Here is a 26,817-nt window from a genome sequence, read left to right on the forward strand (position 1 = left end):
TTATCTTCGTGGCCTACTCAGTGGTCAGGGGGACTTGATGATGGTATAGTGGTCAAGCTTGTTTTTCCTGGGGCATTCTTCCAAAGATATTTGGGATGCCTTTGAAGCTCCAGTGTCTTGAGACATTAGAAAGCAGGTGATATGTGGATCTTTCTGTGTGTGGCTGTGGACACCTTTCAACACCATTTATTTGGCCTTTAAAGTCTTTAGTTTGACTTTGGAGCAGGGACAGGAGGTTCCTTGTTGGCTTTTGGCACTATCCTTGTAAAAAAGCTTCTTTTCTTCTTTGGACTCAAGTTACCATTTGATGTCACTTCCTTTCAGCCTGAAGAACTTCCTTCAGCATTTTATTTTTTTACAATTTTTAAAAACATATATTTATTTTTGAGAGGCAGAGAGACAGAGGGTGAGTAGGGGAGGGGCAGAGAGAGAAGAAGACACAGAATCTGAAGCAGGCTCCAGGTTCCAAGCTGTCAGCACAATGTGGGGCTCAAACCCATGAACCGTGAGATCATGATGTGAGCTGAAGTCAGCTGCTCAACCAACTGAGCCACCCAGAAGCCCCACTTTAGCATTTTTTTATAAAGCTTGTCAGCTAGTAATAAAATTCTCTCAACCTTTATTTGGGAATGTCTTTATTCATTTTCATTGTTAGAAGATAGTTTTACTAGATATAAAATTCTTGGTTGAGAGTTTTTCCTTTTTTCCTTGAGCAACCTGGATATCTAATTCTATTGTCTTTTGGGCTCCATGGTTTCTGACAAGAAGTTGACCATTAATCGTGTTGTTCTCTTGCACATGAGGAGACACTTTCTCTCACGGGTTTCAAGATTTTCTCTTGTATTTGGCTTCCTATAGTTTGACTATATCTAGGTAGGAATCTCTTTTTATTTATTTGACTTGGAGTTGGTTGAGCTCCTGAGTTTATAGATGACTTTTCATCAAATTTGAGAATTTTTTAGCCATTATGTCATGAAATATTTTTCTGCCACTTTCTCTTTTAGCCTTCTGGGACACCAATTACATGTATGCTGGTATGGTTGGTGTTATCCCACCAATCTCTGAGGCTCTGTTAATTTTTCTTTAATATTTTTCCTCTCTGTTCCTCAGAGTGAATAACTTCTAATGATCTGTATTCAAGTTCACAGAGTTTTTAAAATTTCTATTATATTTTTCTATTGTTATATATATAAATATATAGTATATACTTATATACTTCAATTCAAAATTCCTATTAAGTTCTTTTTTATAATGTCTTCTTCTTTGTTGAGATTCTCTATTTGTCAAGTCTTTGTCACCAAACTGTGCTTTAATTCTTAAGTGTGGTTTCCTTTAGACCACACTTATGTTTCTTTAAACATATTTATAATAACTGTTTTGAATTTTTTTTCTGCTAACCTAGTTTCTGGGCCTACTCAGAGAGAGTTTCTATTGTTTGGTTTAGTTTTGTTCTTGAGTGTGGGTTCCATATATATATATTTTTAGAATATGAATCAGATTTCCTGTTTCTTCTCAGGTCTCACAATTTTTCTTGAAAATTTGATATTTTAGAAAATATACTGTAGCAACTCTGGACTCTGGTTTCTTTTTCTGAGGTGGTTATTTTATTTTATTTTCTTGCCTGGATTTAATCTGCAGAATCTGTGTCTGCTGCAGTATGTGGTCATGGATGTTTCTCCTCAGTTTTTTTGTTTGTAATTCTTATGTTTTAACTTTTACCCTGGCCCCTTAAGCATCTGTCTCTGTGTCTGCATAGTTTATGGTCAGTTGATGATTGGGCAGAGGTTATGTTCAAACATCTTAAGCTTATCAGATTCACCCTCTGCTGATGGATCTGTGTGTGGGTTGAGGAATTCAAAATTCAGTCCGTTTTCAAGTCTGTCTGACTTGCAGTTTCTTCCAGACTCTTTTGACTCTCCCTTGTACATATACACAGTTTCCTGGTCAACTAGGGGCGTGTGGAGAGCTTATATAGCTTTTTTATGGCTCTCCTATTTCTAGGCTTTCGCCATTAAATTTCTAGCTGGTTAACCATTTATTCCAACCAGGACTGGAGTCTCAGGCTGGCAGTGCTGCAGTTTCCTTTTTAAATCCTACTGAGTTTGCTGCTTTTACTGACAACACTGATGGGTGTGGGTTTTCATTATTCATTCCAAATCCAGTCCACGCCCCCTTGACAGTGATGCTGCTGGTTTTCACAGCCAGAATTGTGCTGGGGCTACATGTGCTAGGGGCACAGGCCAGGGGGCAACTCCAGGCATAAAAGCCACAGACTCTCATCATTTTAACAGGAGATTTTAGCAGTTTTTCAGGACTAAATGCTTCTCAATTTGTTCTTTCCCTTTCCTTGATTTCCCAGGTCCTGAAATTGTTTTATTTTGTTTTACCATTTTGCTCAGTTTTACACTTTATTTTATTTATTCTGCCATAGCCAGAAGCCCCGCCCCCTGAAATAACTTTAAAATGCAATCACACTGACCATTCTGTTTTCTATACTGAAAATTCCATTCTAGATTTTCCCATTTCATTTGTGCATTTGATAACTTGGCTTCTTTTAGTCAATTTTCTGAATTCTCAAATTGAACTTTTGGGGTCATTGTCTCCTTTGACCTAGAATCCATTTAAAAACCTAGAATCCATTTAAATGATCCTGTAGTTAGAGATTCCTAACTTGGTCCCCTTAATCCTTAGCAGTTGGAGAAAGTAGGGACAGGGACAGGGAAGGGCAATTAACAAGATACTTTCAATATTTAAAAAATGCCACATGAACATTGTACAATCACCAGAGACAATGCAAAGTTAAACACAATGTCTTATTTCTAAGTTTTGGGCTGGATTTACTTCAACTCACCATAAGGATTCTGGCAATCTTATGCTGATCAGAGGCTTATGTTGGTAGATATAAATAGTGCCAGTTAACAAAAGTGGGAGAGTAAGCCAATAATTACCTAATAAAGCGGTTTATTTTAAATATGGGTGTGGGTCCAAGGAAACAAAGTAACAAAGGGACCCTTGGAGATAAAATAGATAGAGGCCTCCAATACAGCCCACACCTCCCTGTTACAGACGAGGGAACAGGAAGCCAGAACAGTAGGCCACATGACAAGTTAACAGCAGGACCCAAACCAGGGCACCTGGGTGGCTCCCTTGGATAAGCAGCCAACTTTGGCTTAGGTCACTATTTCATGGTTCCTGGTTTCAAGCCCTGTGCCAGGCTCTGTGCTGACAGCTTGGAGCCTGCCTGCTTCAGATTCTGTGTCTCCCTCTCTCTCTGCCCCTCCCCTGCTCATTCTTTGTCTCTGTCTCTCAACAATAAATAAATATATTAAAAAATTAAAAAAAAATAGCAGGACCCAAACCTACACCTATGCGCAACTCAACTTTTCCTTTAAGCTTATAAACATACTATAGCACAGAGTACATAATATCAATAAGTACTATGATTTAAATAATATAAATTACAGATCAATGCTGTCTAACAGAACTTTGTGTAATGATGGAAATGTTCATATTTGTGCTGTCCAAAATGGTAGCCACTACCCATGTGTGGCCACTGAGTATTTGAAATATGCTTAGTGAAACTGAGGAACTGACTTGAATTCTTTATTTAATTTATAGTGGTTAATGTTTTGGAGAATGAAGATGTAAACATTTGTGTTACTCATAACATTTAATTCCTCCTCTAAGCTGTTCAAAGCATAAGGTCATTATTTTCAAACTTTAAATCCCAGAATCCATGCTTTAAAAAAAAGAAAATATTGTTCCCAAACTAATAAAACACAGACCAGCAGAGCTAACGTGAGGGTGGCATGGAACCCTACTGCTCCCTCCCTCTGCTTTCTGCTTTTATCTAGTCTTACCTGCCTGACTCCCCTGGGCCCTTGGGCACCTCCTCAGAAGCCCTAAGACTGCAACTGAGCTTACTGTGACAATCATCAACAAAAAATGCAGGGCAATAGAGCAGAGACAGGTAATTCCCCCTTACTGAACAGCAGCTGGGAACTAGACACTACGCTAGATATTATAGGAGTGACGCAGGAAATATGGCTCCTGCCCTTGAAGAGACAGGAAAAGATGATAATACTTATCAATAATATCTTAGCCAGATGCTATCTATACCTCATCGTATTTTATCATCATTAGCTCTGTGAAGTAAGTGTTATGATCTTCATTTAACAGTTTAGTACACCAGGCTCAGAAATAGCTCACCCAGGAACATACACACCTCTGGTCAGGAGGAGCCGAGACCAGGTCTGCCAGACCCAAAGCTGTGTTGTGCACCTCCAGGGCTCATCATCTGAACTGGGGGGTGGGGGGTGGGGGTCGCTGCCTGTACCTGCAGGCTCACGTAAGCTCCTCTGAGAACTGGAAATGAGAGAAATAATATTACTCTGAGGGTTAAATTGTCATTGGATCAAAGAGGAGATATTCACAAGTAGTTTCCAGAAGCTTCTGCTGGCACCAGATGGAACTTAGGGTAGGTCAGCCATAAAAGCACAGGAGAAGACAGACTGAGGCTGATAAAGATGGAACAGATGCAGTCACAGTCAGGGGACCAGAATTTGGCAGAGGAGCTGTGCATTTCTAGCCCATAACATAGCCTTCCAGGGCAGCCAACTGTGAGATGAATATAACCAGAGTGATATTGTGATGTAATAAGAAATATATATTTGGTCTTTCTTCTTAGTTCCTACCACAAAGTTCCTATACCCCTTGCAATTTTCTGAATGATAGGAGTAATAGAAGCATCTTCTGTTATAGTATTTTGTCTTTGCCTCTGGTTCCTGACACGAAAGCTTCTAAGAAGACCCTTACAATCTCCAGAGTGATAAGAGTGTCTTTTCATATGCTAATGAGATGACAGGTGGCTAGGCTCTTAGATAGCTTTAGGATGGGAGGCTGGTCACCAGAAAGACAAAGGCCAGGTACCAGCCCCACTCCCCAAGCTCCAAAGAGAGGAGAGATGGAACTAGTCACCAGCAGCTGTTCATTTAACCAATCATGCCTACATAAGGGAACCTCCATAAAAATTCTGAACAATGGGATTGAGAGAACTTTCAGAATGTGGAACACATTTGGGAGGGTGATGTGTTCAGAGAGGGCAAGGAAGTTCCATGGCCCCCACTCTCCACCATACGTTGTCCTACGCACTATTTCCTTTTGGCTGTTCTTGAGTTATATCCATTATAGTAAACTGGTAATAATAAGTAAACTACCTTTCTAAGTTCAGTGAGGTTCCTAGCAGATTATTTAACCTGAAGAGGGATTGTAGGAATCCCTAATTTATGGCTAGATAGTCAGAAGTTTAAGAGGTCTAGACACATGACTGCCTCAATAGGGGGGCAGTCTTGTGGAACTGAGCCACTTAAACTGTGGAGTCTTCACTAAATCCAGGTAATTAGTGTCAGAATTGAGTTACATTATTTGATACCCAGTTGGCATCCATAGAGAAACTGAAGAATTTTTTTTTTGGCGTGGAAAACCCCCACTTTTGGTGTCACAAGCATTTTGAGTATAAATGGATCATATCAATCAGCATCTTAAGCTTAGAGCCAGAGAATCTTCCAATGGTCCAGCTCCCCAGCTTCTGTGTCCAGGCTCACTATGCCCTCTCTCATGGGTCTCCTACAAGAGAACAACATGCCAGCTGAAGGACACTGTCTTTGGTGAAGCCTGTCATTGCAGTTCTTCAGGAAACCCATGATCTCTAAGCCAGGCCACTTAGCCACAGTTCATACTTCTTTCTCACCTTAGAGTCCTCCGTGCTTAGTTGTTCCAAGCCCAGAGAGAGTAGAGCTGATAAGCAAGTCCATAGCCCAAGAGGTTTCTATCATTGGACAAGGATTTCTCATGGTCTTCCATGAAGTTCTGACCATAGGAAGTGAATGTGCTGACTGAATATTGAGATGTGACGTTTAGAGTTGGGTGACCAGCAGACTCATTGACTCTGGTTGGGCCCAGAAATTAAACAAAGAGTCCCAAGCAGCTATTACAAATATATTCAAAGAATTAATGGAAACTATGATGACAAAGACTGAATACATACAGAGTCTTGATAAAGAAGGTAGAAACTACTAAGAAGAACCAAAAAGGACATTCACCTATGGCATGATGGAGTGAGGAGGTCAACACCTCCTCCCACAGAAAATATCAATCTGGACACGACTGTCAAAACATATACAGCATTTACTTCTTAAAATTGAGGAACCCTTTGCTCACACAGAAATATAGATGGGCACTCACTTGGTAAATGGAACAATGAAAACCCCTGATTGTGAAGCAGATCACCCTCTCCCCCCAGCTTACCTTGCTGCCTCCCTTAATTAATCTGCAGCACCCCCTTCAGAACCATGGGAGTGAACCATTAAACTGACATTTGGGAATTCACCTCAGGTTCCTAGGGCCTTTAAAGCTGAAGGTCAGGTTCTGGATTGTCTAATAATAATACCACCCCTGTTCTCCTAGAAGTCTTTTTAGAAATTTGTGGGGACTTCTGGGGTAATCTAATGGTTGGAGGGTAGTGGCTGATGGCCAGAGTTGCTGAGCATGCTAAAATATGCAGGACTGGGCCCCCCAATGAAGAATATCCTGCATTCCTTGCAACGTTTTTTTTGAAAGAGAGAGAGAGAAAGAGAGAACAGGGGGAGGGAAGGAGAGAGAGAGAGAGAGAGAGAGAGAGAGAGAGAGAGAGAGAGAGAGAGAGAGAGAATCTTCAGACTCCGTGCGCAGTGCAGAGCCTGACATGAGGCTCCATCTCATGAGACCATGACCGGAGCTGAAATCGAGTCTGACGCTCAACCAACCGAGCCACCCAGGTACTCCCCCCACCTTGCAACTTCTGAATGTCCTTTAAGTCAGTCATTAGGTGAAAATTTTGTTTATAATTATTTGAACCTAGAACCAAACTTACCTTATATATAAACAAAAGGTATTTTTTTCTAGAGTTTTAGACACTGAATTGCTAGGAACGAGACTACCACATAAATCAAGGTAAGCTATATGTTTTTGTTTATCATTTAGATTGTTTATCATTTGTTTGTTATTTCATAAAGTCCCATCACGAACAGTGCCACAGCTGGTGGCATTCGAGCTGCCAATACCACATGCTGCATCAGCGTGCATTGTCTCAGTAGTTCATTGTGGTGTCTACGGCATTGGTGACAAACATTTCACGTATTGATATACGTATTACTTTATCATAAGTTGTTTTCCTTTTCTTCTCATACCACAGTGAGGACGTTGAAGCCATAAAAGGATTGGCCCTTGAATAGCATGGCTTTGAACTGCATGGGTCCACTCATATGCAGATTTTTTTGATATGGTACGGAACTGCACATGTAGTTTCTCTTCCTTATGATGTTCTTAATAGGGTTTTCTTTCCTGTAGCTCATTCATTTATAAGAACACTGTATATAAGTACACATGTAACATACAAAGTATGTTAATTGACTATGTATGTTATTAGTAAAGCTTCTCATCAACAGTAGGCTACTAATAGCTACATTTTGGGGGTATCAAAAGTTACTGGGTCACCTGGGTGGCTCAGTGAGTTAAGTGTTTTACTTTGTCTCAGGTCATTATCTCGCAGTTCAAGGGTTCAAGCCCTGTGTCGGGCTCTGTGCTGACAGCTCAGAGTCTGGAGCCTGCTTCGAATTCGTGTCTCCCTCTCTCTCTGCCCCTCCCCTGCTTGTGCTCTCTCTGTCCCTCCAAAATAAGTAAACATTAAAAAATAAAAGGTTATACAGGATTTTCAACCGGGTGGGGTTGGTGCTCCTCACCCCCACGTTACTCGAAGTCCAACTGTATTTTGAAGGTAATATGTAGTCCAGTTTCCGTATCTATGAATGTCACACTAGATAAAAGGGTATTACAAAAGTATTTCTTATAAAATGGGTTTGTTGGGCAGCACAGAGCTGAGAACCACTGACCTGGACAATACTTCCTTCCACTCCTTTCACCCAACAGGGGACCTAGACAAAGCACAAGCTAATAAGAGAAAATGTAGGGTCCATCAATTAAAAGCCAGAGTAAATGGTTCCGATTGGGCATCAGGGAAGAATCCTTTGAAAAGGCTGTTTAGAGGAGGCTGGAGTAACTGGGAGTTTCCATGGGGATGGATTTCAGCAGGACTGGGATGGGGAGTGGGAGTTGGAGGAAGGGAGCGGAGCCTGCCCCAGTTTTGCACACAGGGAGAACTCTCTCCAAACTTGTCAAAGGCAAAGGAGAGAACAGTCTTGGCCAGACAACGTGTAGCACATGCCGGACAGCCACAGGGAGACACGGCTGCGGTGTGCGTTCAGCTTCCTGTGGCTCTGGGGATGGCGGTTAGTTACAGATTTCACTGTAACAGCGTTTTGATGATTTATCATCTTGGCCTGTCCCCGCTGTGAAGGAATAAATGTTCCCTTTTCTAATTTAGAGACACTAAAAATGGTAATATTAGAGTCATTCATTTAAGTATAAAGGTTGCAGACCTTGTTAATAATGGTAGTAGACACTCGGCTTGTAATATCCTCCTGCTTTTTAACAATTAACATTTCCAAAAACAATGCTTTGAATGTTCTCTACGTATGTCAATGGCATTTAAGGCTCTGACTATTTAGAACCCCATACCTGGGTGATTTTAACTGCATATATTAAAAAAGAAAAAAGAAATGGATTTTTAATTTTTTTAACATTTATTTATTTTTGAGTGACAGAGAACGAGCAGGGGAAGGGCAGAGAGAGAGGGAGATACAGAATTTGAAGCAGGCTCCAGGCTCTGAACTATCAGCACAGAGAGTCCCACATGGGGCTTGAACCCACAAACTATGAGATCATGACCTGACCCGAAGTCGGACCCTTAACCAACTGAACCACCCAGGCACCCCACGAAGTTGATTTTTAAAATAAGGACTATAATGTTCCAGAAGAGAACTCCAGAGATAGAGCAGTTCCAAGGCTGGTAAAATCAGTGATTCGATGCAGTTCTCAAGGAACCTGGCTCTTTCCATCTCTCCTTCTTTTCTTTTTTTAAACATGATTTTAAATATTCATGTTTTCTTAGTTGTTACCAAATGTTAGAGTTCTTGATCAGACTTTAAAACACTGTAAAACAAGTCCTTGGCAACCTTTAAGCTATTGTTGGTGACCCAGATATCCCTCTGGCCATAACCTTGGGACCAAAGGGCATATACAAAGTCACCTTTCCATCTCTCTTTTCTGTGATCCTTATTATTTGTGTGTGGCCTCTGAGGCTGGCTCCCTTCATGGTCTTGAAATGGCTGTCACAGCTCATATTTAGAAGTCCAGAAATAGACTTGGTTATCTTTTTAAGCTTAAAACCAAATCCTCTTAAAAACCCTTCTGGAAAGTTTTCCCTCAGATTTTATTGGCCAGAATTGCTTTACATGCGCACACTTGAACCAGTGGCTTAGCAAAGGGAATGAGACCAGAGGTGGGGTTTGGTGCCATCACTATTCATCGTTTGGAGCTGAGGAGGGGCCCAACCCCCATGGACAGAGTGAACAAATCAGGCTCTGCCAGCAAGGAGGAAGCAGGCAAAGCTCCTAAAGGAGGCAACAACATTGTCTGCTACCACCAGGGATTTCCAAATTGGTTTCTACAGAGCATTTTTTGAAGGTGCAGGAGAAAAGAAATTATTTGGTCAAATAAGCGTTGGACAGGGTGCAGTAGATCACCTTCCTGGGATATTATAATATTACATGATATTAAAGGCTCTGAGAAAACTTATACTTCGTGGTAAACCCAGAATTTTCCAGATGTATCTGACCGGGTAAACTTCTGTTTGTGAACACCTGTGAACAATCCAACAGAAGTAATGTTTCATGAAACATTGTTTGTAGACACTGGGTTGGATATTGGGTATCTGTTCAGTTTTTGTAATAATATTTTAAGTTGGATTTAGAGGGTAATGAGTTTCATGTGTCAATGCATTTATAAGAAAAGTTTCGACAGTTTTATTTAAAAATGTTTGCTTAAAGAGCAAAAATGTTGCAGAATTCATTTGCTCTCTCCTCCAGATTAGAAAGGGTGTGGTGGTGGTGGTGGTGGACTGGGGACTGACTTGTTTGCTGAAACTAGAGCTGGTGTAAAGATCTAGATTCTAGATCTATTGTTTTCATTACTTAGCCTCTGGAACAAACAAAAGTTAATTTTGTTGGCCAGGGGGAGCTCCAGATAAGATGTCTAGACTTACCCTTATTTTGTTTTCCCACAGAACACAGGGACAGGAACAATCCAAAGAGACTATCCAAGTCACATGGTACTTAAACCACTCCAAGGGCAATATAATGGTTAATAGTTTCCAAAATGAGGATATGTGGCTTCACTTAGGTCACCATCCAATTAGAAAAGTTTTAATTTAGGAAGCTTTTCCATCTTCTCAATCTGAATCATCTGTAACTCACTAGCAAAGATAATTTAATGTTCATTGTACGTGCAGGGCCCTGGGAATTTCAAAGGTGAACAAAACCAGAGGTATTGGCCTTCCTTTAAACACATGCACTATCTAGTTGGTTTAAGATGCAAGTTCAGATGTTAAAATGATACCAGGATAGCTAACTGATGCCAGGCAACTTCACCAGAGAAGTTACCAGAAAGTTTTAAGACTACATGAGACACACCCCGAATTTCTGCCTAAAAACGTATTTCCCTTTGTCCAATCCTCACTAGAAATAATGAACATGTTACAACAAGTTGTACAACAATTTGTCACATACCTTAGTTGTCGGAGCTCCCACTTACCCTTTAGTTCTTCTTTGGATCATTGTCATGTGAAAGTTCCTGTAAGTGACAAGTAAGTAATTATATGTGAAATCTAGGTACACACACATATTACAATCAATGCTAAGTTCTTTGTTCATACCGAAAGAGATTTTAGATACATAGTGTAGATGGGGAAGCAAGCATAAATCTCTTCCTTGTTTACATGGAAAAAACATGTGGAATTTTTTAAGCCACTGGAAAATTCGAGAAAGTGTTTTTTGGAAAGATTTTTAGATACATGTGTAGAATTGAAATGCTCATGATATAAATAGCTTAGGGGGAGAATGCCTTGGATTTTCTGGACCTATCTCCTCTGCTCCCTTCCCTGTTTTCATTTGGACCTTCTCTTTCCTTTGGCCCTGTAACTCATGCCCTGCTCAATTTGCATGATGCTTCCAGCAGTTTCTCCTAAGGGCAGGGCTTTCTGGAAATGAACTTTGTTTTTTTGGTTTAGAGTTTGGGCCCAGACTGCTCCAACTCCATCAGGCCTTTCCTCCATGGCCCTCCTCAGCAGACTGGAGTCTGGGACTGCCAGACCCGCTAAAGGCTACTCTTGTCATGGGGACCCCTCACGTTGCCTCTGTGCAGAGAAAGGATCTCTTTCTCTCTCTCTCTTCCCTCTTGTCCCTTGAGTGGCAGAGACTTCCCAAACCCCGCCTCTAAGAGCTCAAAGGCAAAATTCAGGAGCCATTTTTTATTTCTGGTGATCTTTCTCATATGCATGATACAAAAGTATTGGTAGCTGAGGTGTTTTGCAAAGCTCTGGACCATGCCTTTGTGAGATATGATCACTCAAGAGATGGAAGTACAGATGGTACTTACCAGAACCACAGTGGGGAGATGGAGGAACTACGTTCTCGGTGGATCCGGACTACGCGGGTGCCTTCTGCCTTATGCTGTAATTGCATGTCCAGGAAAGACAGTTGCTCTCCTTGGTCTAACTACAGCTATAAATGGTATAAAAACTCAATTTAATGAACTTATTCTCTTTTTAAAAAGTTTTTATTTAGATTCCAGTCAGTTAACATATAGTGGAAGGTGAGTTTCAGGTGTATGATATAGTGAGTTGAACTTATTTCTTATTATGGTAGGAAAAAAAGAGAAAAGTTAATGGATGATGCCACCAAAACACAATGAAAGAGTCCCTTTTTCTAAAAAAATTATGTTTCATTAAAGAATGAAGCCAAGGCCTATCACATAGCCCCCTGCTCATAAGAGTGCTCCCTGGTGTGTTGGGTGGTGTCCTTCTTGCCAGTAACCAGCACGGTATTGATGTCATCCTCTGGATAAAGAGAGATCATCAAATAAAGGAGACAAAGGATATTAAACTTCCTGTTTATACTAGAAACACACATTCAAGCATATAGAAATTTCAGCAGGCAGTGAAAACCAATGGAGTCCACATTCCCTGAGAACCACTATGAGGCAGGCGTTCTGCTGGGCACAACACATATTATGTCATTTAATCCTTAAACTCTATGAGGTAGATGCTTTTTTTTTTTTTTTGCATTTTATAGGTAATAAAGTGAGATCAGAGGTTCCTTAACTTGTCCAAGGCTCCACAGCTCAGAGGTATAAGTACTAGGTTTCAAGCCTAAGTTTGTCTCCAAAACCCATGTTCTTTCTGTCAAAAACCATGTTGATTGATATGACTGACGTGGAGCTGAAGATCACAACTCAGTAATTAATTGAGATGATAGATGGTAAGAATTAGCCCTGTGATTCTTTTTTGAAAGTAATATCTATGCCCAACATGGGTCTAGAACTCACAACCCTGAGATCAAGAGTCCCATGCTCCACAAACAGAGTCAAGCTGTTGCCCCAGCCCTGTGATATTTAGCCAGCTCATTTTTATGTGGTCTTTTCTGCAATGGGTGAAAATATAATGGGAAACACCATGAAATCAAATCATGGGGACCTTTGGCCAATCAAGGTTTTTCTGTTCTTGGACATGAGAAAGGTACTCCCTCCTTCAAAAATGTTAAGGTCACGGATTAGTTTCCTCTAAACACTTTTTTTAAATGTTTATTTATTTTTGAAAGAGACAGAGTATGAGTGGGGGCGGGGGTGGGTAGTGACAGAGAGAGAGGGAGACACAGAATCCGAAGCAGGCTCCAGAGGCTGTCAGCACAGAGCCTGTTGCGAGGCTGTAACCTACGAACCATAAGATCATGACCTGAGCCGAAGCTGGGTGCTCAACTGACTGAGCCACCCAGGTGCCCCTCCCCCAAGCACTTTTGAGGCTATCACTTGGGGTAACTACAAATCTCTTCTGCTCCTACATCTGTCATCTTAATTGGTGTTCAGTACACTGGCACCAAAGGCCAAGAGGTGTATAGAATTTCAAGAAAAACATACAATTTAGAAAAGGATTGTCATTAACAAAAGCTGAAGAAGACTTTGTATTTCATGCTCAGTAAACCAAAGATATTTTTATATTTACATTTACATAAACATATTTTTATATTTATATTTATAGATAATCTATTTGCTTCTCCCTACTTCTAAAGGATGAGATTAATTTAGCACTCAAGCCCCACATGGTTGCCTGGCAAATTTAGAAGTGTTAGAATTGAGAACCCACCCCCTAAAAAAGGAAGGTCAATGGAGCCAAAGGCCATGCAGAAGAGAGGCCCAAGCAGAGAAGGAAAAAGGACAGGAATGGACTCTCACTAAAAGAAGGACAAAAATAACTTTTTTAAAGGAACAAGACAGGACTCTGCCTATCATAATTTAAAGATCGCTCAGTTCTGGAAAGGGGAAGGGACAGGGGCACTCTCATCTGCTGCTGGTGAAAGTAAATTAATACAGCCCTGTTAGAAGGTGGCTTGGAAGTATATATGAGAAGTGTATGGGACAAGTCAGTGGTTCTCAAACTTCAGCATGCATGAGAATCACCTGGAGGCTCGTTAGAACACAATTTCCTGGGTCCCACCCCCGGAGTTTCCGAGTCAGCACTATGGGGGAGAATCTGAGAACATGCATTTCTAACAAGTTCCCACATGACGCTAACGTGGCTGGTCCAGGGAATACACTTTGAGAACTACAGGTATAAAAGGTTAGGCATTTGGCTCTGATGCTTATCAGTTTTGTGACTTACACAAGTTACTTAACCTCTCTCTCAGTTTTGTTTTTCATTTCTTAAAAAATAGGGACAATGGGGAGCCTGGCTGGCTCAGTCAGTGGAGCATGTGACTGTTGATCTTGGAGTCATGAGTTCAAGCCTCATATTGGGTGTAGAGATTACTTAAAAATAAAATATTTTGGGGGTGCCTGGGTGGCTCAGTCAGTCAAGCATCCAAGTTCAGCTCAGGTCATGACCCACAGTTTGTGGGTTTGAGCCCCATGTCAGGCTCTGTACTGACAGCTCGGAGCCTGGAGCCTGCTTCAGATACTGTGTTTCCCTCTCTCTCTGACCCTCCCCCACTCACACTCTGTCTCTGTCTCTCTCACACAAAAATAAAACATTTAAAAAACTAATAAAATAAAATATTTTTAAAAGTGAGGACAATAGTGTCTACTTCATAGAGCTATTATGAGAAGTAAAAGTTAATAAATGTAAAATGCATGTAGGAAGTGCACAGTAAATGTTAGCTCAATAAATGTTTTCATAATTTAAAATGTCCATTCCAGGGCACCTGGGTGGCTCAGTCAATTGAGCATCAGACTCTTGATTTTGGCTCAGGTCATGAGTTCACGATTCATGAGATCAAACCCTGTGTCTAGCGCTGACAGTGCAGGGTCTGCTTGGGATTCTCTCTCTCCCTCTCTCTCTGCTCTTGCTTTCAAAATAAATAAATAAATACTTTTAAAAAATGCTCATGGGGCACCTGGGTGGCTCAGTCGGTTAAGCATCCGGCTTCAGCTCACATCATGATCTCGTGGTTCGTGGGTTTGAGCCCCGCGTCAGGCTCTGTGCTGACAGCTAGCTCAGAGCCTGGAGCCTGCTTCAGATTCTATGTCTCCCTCTCTCTGCCCCTCCCCTGCTGGCACTGTCTTTGTCTCTCAAAAATAAATTTAACAAATAAAAAAATAATTAATAAAAAATGCTCATTTCTTTTGACTTAACAATTCCCATGTCTAAGTATATATCTTCAGAGAAATATTTATATCACAACCTAGATGCAATAAGTTCCTTTAAAATACAACTTTATAAAACAGACTCAAGAATAGCAAATCTGTATAACTCTATAACCTTTAAAATAATTCAATTTATAATTAAAGTGTTTCTCACAGAGAAAACTCCAGAAGTCCTCATTGGTGTCTTCTACCAAATCATTTAAAGAAATAATACAAGTATTGCACAAACTCTCTCAGACCACAGAAGATAAAACATCGCCCTGATATCATTTTATAAGTCCTTGACACTAAACTTGAAAGGGACGTCACAAGAAAATCATAGACCAATATCTTTCATGAAGATAGATACAAAAATCCTTAACAAAATATTCGCAAATCTGTTGTCAAAAACCAACCTCTGTGCTCTGGAGCCAAAATATGTAACGTGAAGACAGAATTTGGGTATAAAGAGGAACAATAGCTTTACTGCTTTGCCGGCCACAGAGGCCGCCTTCAAAACTGCAAGCCCACCCTGAAGGAAGGGGCTGGGGGCTTCACAGGGAAATACGGGATCTAACTACTGCTGCCAGCCTCCTCTGGCCTGTCTTCTGGGTGATATGGGGTACCTGGTATGAAAGGAAGGACAGGAGGAAGGGAGGCTGGGGGAAGCGAGGGAAAAGATTACTTAGTGTAAAATCGAGCTTTGCCGAAGCATTAGTGCAGCCATTTTGATTTTGGTTCAACCTGATGCTTTTACTTGGTTTCAAATCAAACTCAGTAAATTAGGAAAATGATAATACACCATGACCAAAATGCATTTGTAACAAATTACCACAAACTTGGGGGGCTTAAAACAACAGAAGCTTATTCTCAGTTCTAGAGGCCAGAAGTCTAAATCAAAGTGTCAGCAAGGCCACATTCCCTCCAGAGGCTCAAGGAGAATTTATCCTTGCCTCCTCTAGTCTCTGGGCGCTGACAGGATTTCTTGGCTTGTGGCTGCATCACTCCAACCTCTGCTTCCATCTTCACACTGCTTTCTCTTTGTGTTTATCCCAGGAGTGCAAGGCTGCTTTGACATTCAAAAATCAGTCAGTGTAGCCCCAGATACACATCCTATACAATTCCCCTCACTTGAGCATGACTTGTGAATATGATGAAATAGTCATATCAGGGATTACGTTATGGTACATACAACAGCTGTAGCAGACGAAATAGGAATTTTCCTAACGGCTTTGAAGAAGGCAACTACCATGTTGTGGCGGGAACAGGCCACATGGCAAAACAGTGTCCAGGAGCGAATGACAGCACTCCGCAGACAGCAGACGAGACCTGTAGCCACAGAAGCTGCATTCTACCAAAACCTAGTGATCCTGGAAGAGAACCTCAAGCCTTAGATGAGATCAAAGTACCACCTTGAGATCTGGTAAGACCATGAACAGACGATCAGTTAACACATGACCACACTCTTGACCCACAGAAACTGTGAGATAATAAATTTTGTGTTTTGCTAAGCCAAAAAAAAATTTAAGTTTATTTATTTATTTAAGTAATCTCTACACCCAAAGTGGGGTTCAAACTCACGACCCCGAGATCAAGAGTCACATGCTCTTCTGACCGAGTCAGCCAGCCAACCCTTGCCAAAAACTGTTTTTAATATAATTCATCATATTAACAGCATAAAGGAGAAAAGTCATGTAATCATCTCATATGCAGGAAAGGGATTTCACAAAATGCAGCACCTGTTCATGATTAAAACTCTTGTCAAAATAGAAGTAGAAGGAAACTTCCTCCATTTGATTAAGGGCATCCATGAAAAACCTACCTAATGATGCAATATAGAATACTTTCTAAGACAGAATGTTACAAGGTATTCACTCCTATGAGTTCTATTAAACATTGTATTGGAACTTCTAGCCCATGCATTTAGGCAAGAAGAGTAAATAAAAGGTATTTAAGTTGGAAAGGAAGAAGTACACAGTCCGTATTCACAGATGACATGAGTGAATCTAAGAGAATCCTTTCCACAAAACAAAAACACAAAGATTAAAAAAACCCACAAAGATATTAGAGCAGTGTATTTGGCAATGTCGCAGGATATAAAAGCAATATGCAAAATCCAACTGTATTTCTCTATACAGCAACAAATAATTACAACATGAAATATCATCCCTCAACAATTCTACCTCCCATAAAACACTAGAGCACAATTCAATCAGGTTATTTGGAAATTTGTAACAAGGATTGCCTTTTCTCCGGTCTCCGATCACCTATTTCTTATTTCCATCTGATACCTTTACTATCCCTATTTCTACCAGCATTCTGTTGGTGGTTCCTGATGTGCTTTCTAAGAAGATAGAACCTTTCTCTCCAGCTCTCTTCTTTTCTTTCTGAGCAATCACCAGAATTGCCTCTAACTTTCCATGTTTCTAGCATGCACCTCAGATCCTCCAACCTCCCCCCATCCTCCAGTTCCAAAACTGCTGCCACACTTTTAGGTACTAGTTACAGCAGCACCCCATTTCTTGGTACCAAAGTCTGTATTAGTCTGCATGAGTTGCTGTAACAAAACACCATAGGCTGGGTGACTTAAAAAATAGAAATTTACCTTCTCACAGTTCTGGAGGCTGGAAAGTCCAAGATCAAGGTCTGGCAGTGTTTGTTTTCTGGAGAAGGCTGTCTTCCTGCCTTGCAGATGTAGCCCTCTTGTGTCCTCAAATGGTGGGGAGAGAAGGCTGTGGGGAAAGAGAAGAAAAAGTGGGGGCAGGGGTGGCATGCAAGGAAAGAGAGAGAGGGGAGAGAGCTGGCTGGTGTTATTTCTCAGGGAAACTAATCTCATTAGATCAAGGGCCTATCCTTATGACTTCATTTGACCTTAATTACTTCGATAAAGGCCTCATCTCCAAATATAGCCACCTTGGGGATAAGGGCTTCAACATAAAAATTTTGAAGGAACACATTCAGTTCATAATAGCATCGTTATGTGAAAAAGTTCAGCAGTACTTTATGAAAAAGCCTAAGCAGCAGAAAAAAGTCTGAAAAAGCAAAAGGAATGTATTTAATATATCTTAATGTTTTAAGTCAATATTTTCATTTCTTTCCTTTATATTATATTCTCTCATTTAGAACTAATAAACAAATGTTCTGTTAGGCTTCTACTGGTCCAAGTGGGCTTTCTACTGCCTGCAAAATAGACTGATGCTATTTGAGGCTTGAAAATGCCCATCGTTAAAAAAATTTTTTTATTTTTTAATTTATTTTTGAGAGACAGAGAGAGACAGCATGAGCAGGGGAGAGTCAGAGAAAGAGAGAGACACAGAATCCAAAGACAGGCTCTAGGCTCTCTGCTAGCTGTCAGCACAGAGCCTGACGTGGGGCCTGAACCCACAAACCAGGAGATCATGAGCTGAGCTGAAGCCAGACACCCAACAGACTGAGACACCCTGGTGCCCCAAAATGCCGACCATTTTAAATGATCCAGCATTCTTCACAGAGCTAGAACAAACAATCCTAAAATTTGCATGGGACCAGAAAAGAACCTGAATAGCCAAAGCAATCCTGAAAAAAAAAAAACCCAAACTGGAGGCATCATAATCCCAGACTTCAAGCTGTATTACAAACTGTAATCATCAAGACAGTATGGTACTGGCACAAAAACAGACACTCAGATCAATGGAACAGAATAGAGAACCCAGAAATGGACCCAAAAATGTCTGGCCAACTAATCTTTGACAAAGCAGGAAAGAATATCCAATGGAATAAAGACAGTCTCGTCCACAAATGATGCTGGGAAAATTGGAGAGCAACATGCAAACGCTGGACCACTTTCTTACACCATACACAAAAATAAACTCAAAATGAATGAAAGACTTAAACATAAGATAGAAAGCCATCAAAATCCTAGAGGAGAAAGCAGGTGGAAACCTCTTTGACTCTGGCTGCAGCAACTTCTTACTTGACATGTGTCCAGAGGCAAGGGAAAAAAACCAAAAATGAACTATTGGGACCTCATCAAGATAAAAGTCTGCACAGTGAAAGAAACAATCAGCAAAACTAAAAGGCCATTGACAGAATGGGAAAAGATATTTGCAAATGACATATCAGAAAGGGTTAGAATCTAAAATCTATAAATAACGTATCGAACTCAACCCCCAAAAAACAAATAATCCAGTGAAGAAATGGGCAGAAGACATAAACAGACACTTTTCCAAAGAAGACATTCAGATGGCTAACAGACACATGAAAAAATGCTCAACATCACCCATCATCTGGGAAATCCATATCAGAAGCACAATGAGGGGGGCTCCTGGGTGGCTCAATCTGTTAAGCATCTGACTTCAGCTCAGGTCATGATCTCACGGTTTGTGGGTTCGAGCCCTGCGTTGGGCTCTGTGCTGAAGCTAGCTCAGAACCTGGAGCCTGTCTTCAGATTCTGTGCCTCCCTCTCTCTCTGACCCTTCCCTGCTCACGCTTTGCTCTCTCTCTCAAAAATAAATAAAACATTAAAAAAATTTTTTTTAATTATTAAAAAAAAAGAACCACAATGAGATATCACCTCACACCTTTCAGAATGGCTAAAATTAACACCTCGGGCAACAACAGATGTTGGCAAGGATGTGAAGGGGAACTCTTTTGCACTGCTGGTGGGAAGGCAAACTGGCACAGCCTCTCTGGAAAACAATATGGAGGTTCCTCCAAAAATTAAAAATAGAACTATAACCCAGCAATTGCACTACTAGGTATTTATTCAAAGGATATAAGAGTGCTGATTCATAGGGGCACATGCACTCCAATTAGCAGCACTACTGACAATAGCCAAAGTATGGAAAGAGCCCAAATGTCCATGGACTGATGAATGGATAAAGAAGATGTGGTATGCATATACAATGAAATATTACTCAGCAATCAAAAAGAACAAAATCTTGCCATTTGCAACAATGTGAATGGAACTAGAGGGTATTAGGCTAAGTAAAATTAGTCAGAGAAAGACACGTATCATATGACTTCACTCATATGTGGGATTTTAATACAGAACAGATGAATATAAGGAATGGGAAGCAAAAATAATATAAAAACATGGAGGGGGACAAACCATAAGAGACTCTTAAATACAGAGAGCAAACTGAGGGTTGCTGGAGGGGTTTTGGGTGGGGGGATGGGCTAGCTGGGCAAGTTGGGCAAGGGGCATTAAGGAGGACACTTGTTGGGATAAGCACTGGGGTTACATGTAGGTAATGAATCACTGGATTCTACTCCTGAAATCATTATTGCACTACATATTAACTAGCTTGGATGTAAATTTTTAAAAATTAAAAAAAAAAGCAATAAAAGAAAATGACCCAGGAATTCTATGCCAAGATACAAGTGATGCTAATGACTTGCCCTATTAATTGTCTGTTCTGTGTTGGGCATCACGACAGGAGCTGAAAGTGCAGGAAGGATAGAACCCAGGCCCCTTGTCCACAAAGAACTTACAGTCAGCAATGGGCTTAGTCCTCTAGGCCAAAGTTACTTTCTGAGGAGTGGTAAGGAGTTTGAATAGTCATCCACTTGTCTCTTATCCAGGCGGCTCGTTAGAAAGGCAGCTATGGTCAAAGAACAGTATTCCAAGAGAAGTTCTACCCTACAAATAGCACAGTATTGAATATAAATAGTCAGGGTCAAGCGGTGAAGCAGCTGGACCTGTGCTGTATCTATTTTAAGGGGAAATGAAAGTTCTGGGTTTGTGCCACTTAGTCTTCATTTCGCTCCATGATGCCTTTGACTATTGGAGTAATTGTATTACATTCATCAAATAAATCATAAGGGGAAGTCAGGTAAAACAGAATGTCCTTATAAAAAAGAGAAAAAAATCCAATGCCACTCCACCCACAAAAGGCTGCCTATTTGTTTTTTCTAAAACATCCTTCTAATTTTCTTTTTTTTTTTCCTAGAAAGGATGTTTTCCCTAGAAATGTTTTTAAAACTATGGTTTTGCTTCTGAGGTATTTGTAAGCATTGTGTCTGTAGTTTGTGACATCACAAGCATCCTGAGTAAAATAACACATTGCAACTCAGAAGGAGACTTAGCACCTCTGCAGGACAACTGGATCCCGAAAAGCTTCTAGGCACATAGTTACAATTGTAACACTACAGCTGATTATTAACGGGACTTTTTCCATCCTTAAAAAAAATTCACATAGAAACAAAGTCAATTAAATTTTATTACAACCAAGAATATAAAATAAATGCAATGTAATTTATTTTCGTTTTAACAGTCATTTCAAGAAGGATGTCAGGACAACTCAAAAGCGGGAAACACTCGCGCCTAAGCGGCTGCTCTCCTGCGCCCCATGGAGCAGCCCCCACCGGGGCGCAGCCGGCTCGGCGCGCACCGCGCAGCGGAGTGCCTAAAGCATACACAGTCACCTCTATAGTCATAGAAAGAGGGGTGCGTGCAGAAATGGACTGCAAAAAGAGACACAGACAGGTGCACTTCACAAGTAGGAATTATGAGAGTTACAAACTAGGCAGTTTAGAAAGGATATATACTACATAACATATATAAAAAGTACTTTAAATTGTTGTTAAAAAGGACATCTTCAGTCCAGATTTTGTGTAATACTTTTAGTGTCTACACAGACAAATCTTTAAAAAAATTAAATAGTATTAATTTACTAAATATTTAAGAGATAACAGTGCATTAAGGATTTTTTTTTTCATATAATACATACATATCACTCTTTTGCAGTGACAGCATGGGAGAGTAAGTATGGCCTTAGGTACAACACATTTTTAAAAAACCCTAAAACAATGAACTTTGTTGTATGACATCTGCGACTACTCTTGAAGATTACGGGGGCCTACACTGCTACGTTGGATATAAAATATTACTTATACTTGACTCCTTCAAGCCTCCTTTAGGCTACCTGCCATTTCACTGCCTTTCTCCATTCCCTAGAAAGATATCGTCACAGAGGTTAGGATTTGCAATTTTCATAGAATTCTTCCTTCATTGTATAGTTTCTCCTACATCTTTATTCAAAGCAGATTAAGCTGCAAATCTTACCATCCAACGATTTTTTTCTTTTACCCTTAGCAGAGAAAACAGCATAGAGGCACACAAACGGCAGTTGCTTCCCTGGGAATGAGGCAGGGAACATGTAGGCAAATGTCGTCCCTTTCCATTCTTCCATGTAAATTATGTTTAGAAGAGCAAAAGAGTAGTGCAGAAGACCAAAGTTCTAAGGACTAAAATTTCAAAACCACACAGATATAAAAATATACATGTCCTTGGCTTTTGTATGTTACTGCAGGATCCACTTTCATCACAAGGATTGCTTCAGCTCAAAGTAACAGCCCTGCCGCCATGCTCCCTTACCCTTGAGCTCAGCTGTCCTGAAACTTCTAGAATCCCTTTTCCCAAACACACACCTCACCAGAAAGCTAATTCAAAAACTGATTTGTATATGGAGGGCAATAAACCTTCACTTTTATTCCTTCCTTTCTAAATTTTTTTTTAACATTTATTCATTTTTGAGAGAGAGAGAGCGCGCGAATTGGGGAGGGAACAGAGAGGGAGACAAAGAATCTGAAGCAGGCTCCAGGCTCTGAGCTGTCAGCCAGAGTGTGGCACAAGGCTCCAACTACTCATGAACTACTCATGAACAGTGAGATCATGACCTGAGCTGAAGTCGGACACTTAACTGACTGAGCCACCCAGGTGCCCCTCCTTTTTCTCCTTTCAATAACTGCCTTGGTTTGGGTGTTTTCATGGGCTGAGGGGTGTCCCCCTTCCTCTGCATTCTCAGCGACCATGACAGTAATAAGTTTTCTGGAATGAGGTCACTTGGGGACCACGAAGGTAAATTTTAACCTCAAAAAGCTTCACAGATCTCCCTCGAGGTCCCAGTTTAGGGTCCACACATATGTTAAAGGTTTTGTTCCCCTTTAAAGGGAAAAGGAAATTATGAACCAAGATTATTTCAAGGGGAATGGGCACCAGTGGCATCGCCAACTCTGAGGCAAGAACAAGAGGAAAAGGGCCAGTACAAGTACAGTGACCAGAGTCACGGGATGTCTGGATGTATCTTGGAGAACACTGTGTACTAGGAAAAGCTGACGAAATAAATCCCTTCATGGTTTCCCTATCAGTTCTGCCAATAAAATTAGCTATATGCAAGGAAAGCGGGGTAGTCCTGTGATTATATAAGCACATATAACAAGAATTGTATATCACAGTTGCTTATAAAGTATTAAGGGGCAAGATATTTTGGTCTATGCACATATTCTATTTGGGCTTTTCTCTTGTTAAATGTAAAGGCCCCCTTAGGGCAGCAACAGGACTTCTGCTTTCATTGTAATTTCCTGCAACCACTTAGGGAGTGTGCTCTGCCTATAAGGTCCACCCAAGTGTTGTTGAAAGGCTGCTGTGAAGGTTTCAAACCTACATTAATGTCTGTTGTGATATTTCATCACTGGCTTTCTCAAAGGTAGACGGACACCTCTTGGTAACAGTTTAGTGCACAGCAGAATTTGGAATAACAACTCTATCCAAGTGAGATTAGAAGTTAACAAAAGGACCTTGACACTCATAAACCACTCGTATCATCCCCGGAGAACTTTCTGTCATGGAATGGATGTTCCTTAAGGACAGGAAGTATGTCTTGTCCTTTGTGGCTTCCACCCAGGATGGCACTGGGCACATGGTGAGGGTGCAGTGAGCATCCGATAACCAATAAGTCTGGACAGTGCGGCTTCAGGGCACAGGACAGAACTATATACAGGTAGCTACATTAGGCAAAGGACTATTAACTTCTCATTTAAAAAAAATGGAAGGGGTGAATTACCATAGAGAGGATCAGAAATTCCTTCCAATGGAGCATGTCCAACTGCTTCATCTTCAATGTTGATGAGTGTCACTATATAGCTTTGTTAATAAGCATTATGATGCTGAGATCAGTAAGGTCCTTGCTGGCTACAGTATCACATCAATAGTGCAAAATGTATACTGGCTTCTGTCTAAAATCTTACTTTACTTGTGTATGGACCCAGAGTATCATAACCAGGTAGATAAGTCCACAAAGAATAGTTTTTAAAAATGCATATAACTTGCATATACAACAATCAGCTATTTCTTCTAGCTCAAGAAAACATTTATAACAGGGCTGGTGCTGCTAGTAGCATTCAGAAGAACACAAATTTCTTGCCCCTTCATTACAATGGGAGCTCTAACTCTACATTTCCTGTGACTGGGGGGTGAGGGGTTCCTTTCACAGGCTAAAGAACTCAGCCTCTGATTCATAGATCATGGAAATGCAAATATGCACTTTATCTTGTATAGTCACGTATACTATCTGCCCGTAGTTTTTTAGGCACAATTATTAAGTTTTCTCCTAGGGGCAAAGAAAGCATTCAGTGCAATGAAAAGATTCTTGATAGAATTAGTTTCAGTAACAACAGCAAAATTATGCATACATAATACATACGTTAAACATGAATAAAACCTAAACTTTTAACATGCTTTAAAAATAGTCACTCTTATGTCGAATGCAAATATGAATGGTGAACACTGCTCTTAGTTTTAAAAGCAGATTAATTTGCAAATTAATTTTGCAGGCTTCTATTTGAGTACTCTTGATTATGTAAGGAAGTTACTCAAGCTGGCCCAGATGCGAAGAAACTGACAGTTCTTTAGAGAAGCCAACTTTATGTACAACAACACACAAAGCTTTTCCTTCAAAGGTACGTAAGACGTCCTTTGAGCAACATGACTCCTTAAAGAAATCCTAGTGCAGTTAATACTCTCTTCCACTCTCTGGTGTGGGGCACCAGAGGGCTGTATTTCATCAAAGCTCTTGAAACCCTTTTTCAAGGTAGACTTAGCTACGTGAAGGTTAAATCAGAATTCTTAATTACTGAAAACTCTTCAGAATAAGGTGATTCTGGGAACTACGTTCCATGTGAATGATGGATTATATAAAAATTACCACGTAATTCAGTTCTTCAGAGCATAAAGCATAGTAACTGTGAAGATCTAGGCTGTTTTTGGTTGTAGGTTCCCTCTGTCCCACTGTTCATCTTTTTTTAGACCTTCCCTGAAACTAGATAAATAAAAACATAGTAGCAAAGTACTTTGGGACAGTAAGAGTTTCTGTTTAAGACTTCCATGAGCAAAACAGTCATATTCTGTGAAAACAACGTAGTGCTTTAAAAGGTGCATTTTTACCTGTGTTGCTAGATCAGTTCATGAAGTAGAAAACTATACACCACTGGAGTCTTGTTTCTAAAACATTAAAATCCTATTAAAAGAGCTTTGAAAAGCTAAATCATAGTGATTGCTACAGCATGAGAAAGGTGCACCAGGAAATCCTTCCAAAAATGCTGAAGGTTACAGAGTTAAGTGCTGGGATTAGATCAGACGCTGTATCAGAGTCACAATGGAACACATGCACGGCAAGGGTGGTGGGGACACTTCACAAAAATCTTCTTTAAGTCAGTAAAGAAGAGACATCAGTCCGTCCTGCAAAATGCTCAGTATGTACTCTTCCTCCCGAGTGGGCTGAGTTTGGAACAGCAGCATCCTCTGCATTTTCGGTGGTTTTCCATGCGGACATCATATTGCTGGGTCTGTGCTCTGGGCCGCGGCGGTCAGTAGCGGTGGCCCTGGTGGCTCGGGTGGTACTGCGCGCTTTGCTGGGAGGAGGAGGAGTAGCCGAGTGTGCTCTGGGACTGGGAGGATCCCTGAACGCTGCTTTGGTAATTCAGGCGAGAACTGGAGTGCTGGGGGAAGGAGAAGGAAAAGGCGATCACCGGTAGAATCACGGCTCAGGCCACTAATCACAATAGGATGGTCACAGGAGCCCCTTTCAGAGGCTCTTGGTTCCCATCCGCAGCAGTGGACAGCTAACTTGAGCTCGTTAATATGTTTTGCTTTTTTAATTTTTTTAAATTTTTTATGCCTTTATTTTATTTTGAGAGACAGAGACAGAGAGCGAGCAGGAGAGGGGCAGAGAGGGAGCCACAGAATCTGAAGCAGGCTCCAGGCTCTGAGCTGTCAGCACAGAGCCCGACGTGGGGCTCGAACCCACAGACTATGAGATCATGACCTGAGCTGAGGTTGGAAGCTCAACCGACTGAGCCGCCCAGGCGCCCCTGTTTTGCTTCTCTGAAATCGTCCCGTGCTGCCACTGTAACGTGTCCTGGCAGGCAGAAGTCCAGCTGGGTTTCTTCAGGACATGAGCCGCACTGGCAGGGGCTGACATACTGCTCTTTATGCTAACTCTGCTTAGTCATTCTCTGTAAAACTGCTGTTTGCAAGTGAGGATGATCAATCTGTCACACTGCACTAGTGGTACTCATACTGTATACTGATATGCTGTTAATTTTCTCATTGTAAGTAACAAAGCTACGATGAGGAAAGCATTTCTAGAGAAGAGAGTTTTCAGAGGTAGAGGCTGGAGTGGCATCAACAGCACCACCAACACGACAAAGCTAGGTAGGCTGGGCAGGCTGTGGAGGCGGTAAACGGTTTTATAAACCAGGTAATACTTAGACTAAAAAAAAAAAAATGTTCGTACATGAAAATGCCCTTCACAGAAAGCAGAGACAAGTGTATTTCAATTCAATGTCTTGTCATTACCTTAAATGAAATATTTACTTTCGTGGGGCCAAGGACAAATATAAAATATATATATATATATATACACATATATACATATGTGTATATATATATATAAATTCCTCTATAGAATAAGAACATGGGGCCTAGTTAAAGGTAAGTATGGCTGGAGCCTGTGTCCTTAACTAAGCTCAGAAGCCTGGTTCTTTCCATGAGCTAAGTGGAAAAGATCTTACTAATAAAACTATTACTTGAGGTAAAAAAAAATGTAAATGACCTTGAGGTAACACTACGGGTTTAAGGAAGGACAAATCAGCAGGCTCCCCCAACTCAACATGCAAAGGCTACCAAACTTGTTGGGTAAACAAAGGTAAAAGAAACTTGGGTGGGAAACA

General features: G+C 40.8%; 1 protein-coding gene across 3 annotated transcripts in view; it reads right to left on the reverse strand.

Moving 5' to 3' along the window:
- Positions 1 to 21,008: 21,008 nt before the first annotated feature.
- The window catches only part of CDK19 (cyclin dependent kinase 19), a 180,559-nt gene continuing 174,750 nt past the window's right edge, over positions 21,009 to 26,817 (reverse strand). For all 3 annotated transcript variants that reach the window (XM_029944497.1, XM_029944498.1, XM_029944499.1), the window contains one exon: positions 21,009 to 25,584. In XM_029944497.1, coding sequence (XP_029800357.1) covers positions 25,453 to 25,584 — 132 coding nt within the window. In that variant the 3' untranslated portion in view covers positions 21,009 to 25,452. The remainder of the gene's footprint in view (positions 25,585 to 26,817) is intronic.

The sequence above is a fragment of the Suricata suricatta genome, chromosome 7 (assembly GCF_006229205.1).
Source record: "Suricata suricatta isolate VVHF042 chromosome 7, meerkat_22Aug2017_6uvM2_HiC, whole genome shotgun sequence".
Classification (NCBI taxonomy): domain Eukaryota; kingdom Metazoa; phylum Chordata; class Mammalia; order Carnivora; family Herpestidae; genus Suricata; species Suricata suricatta.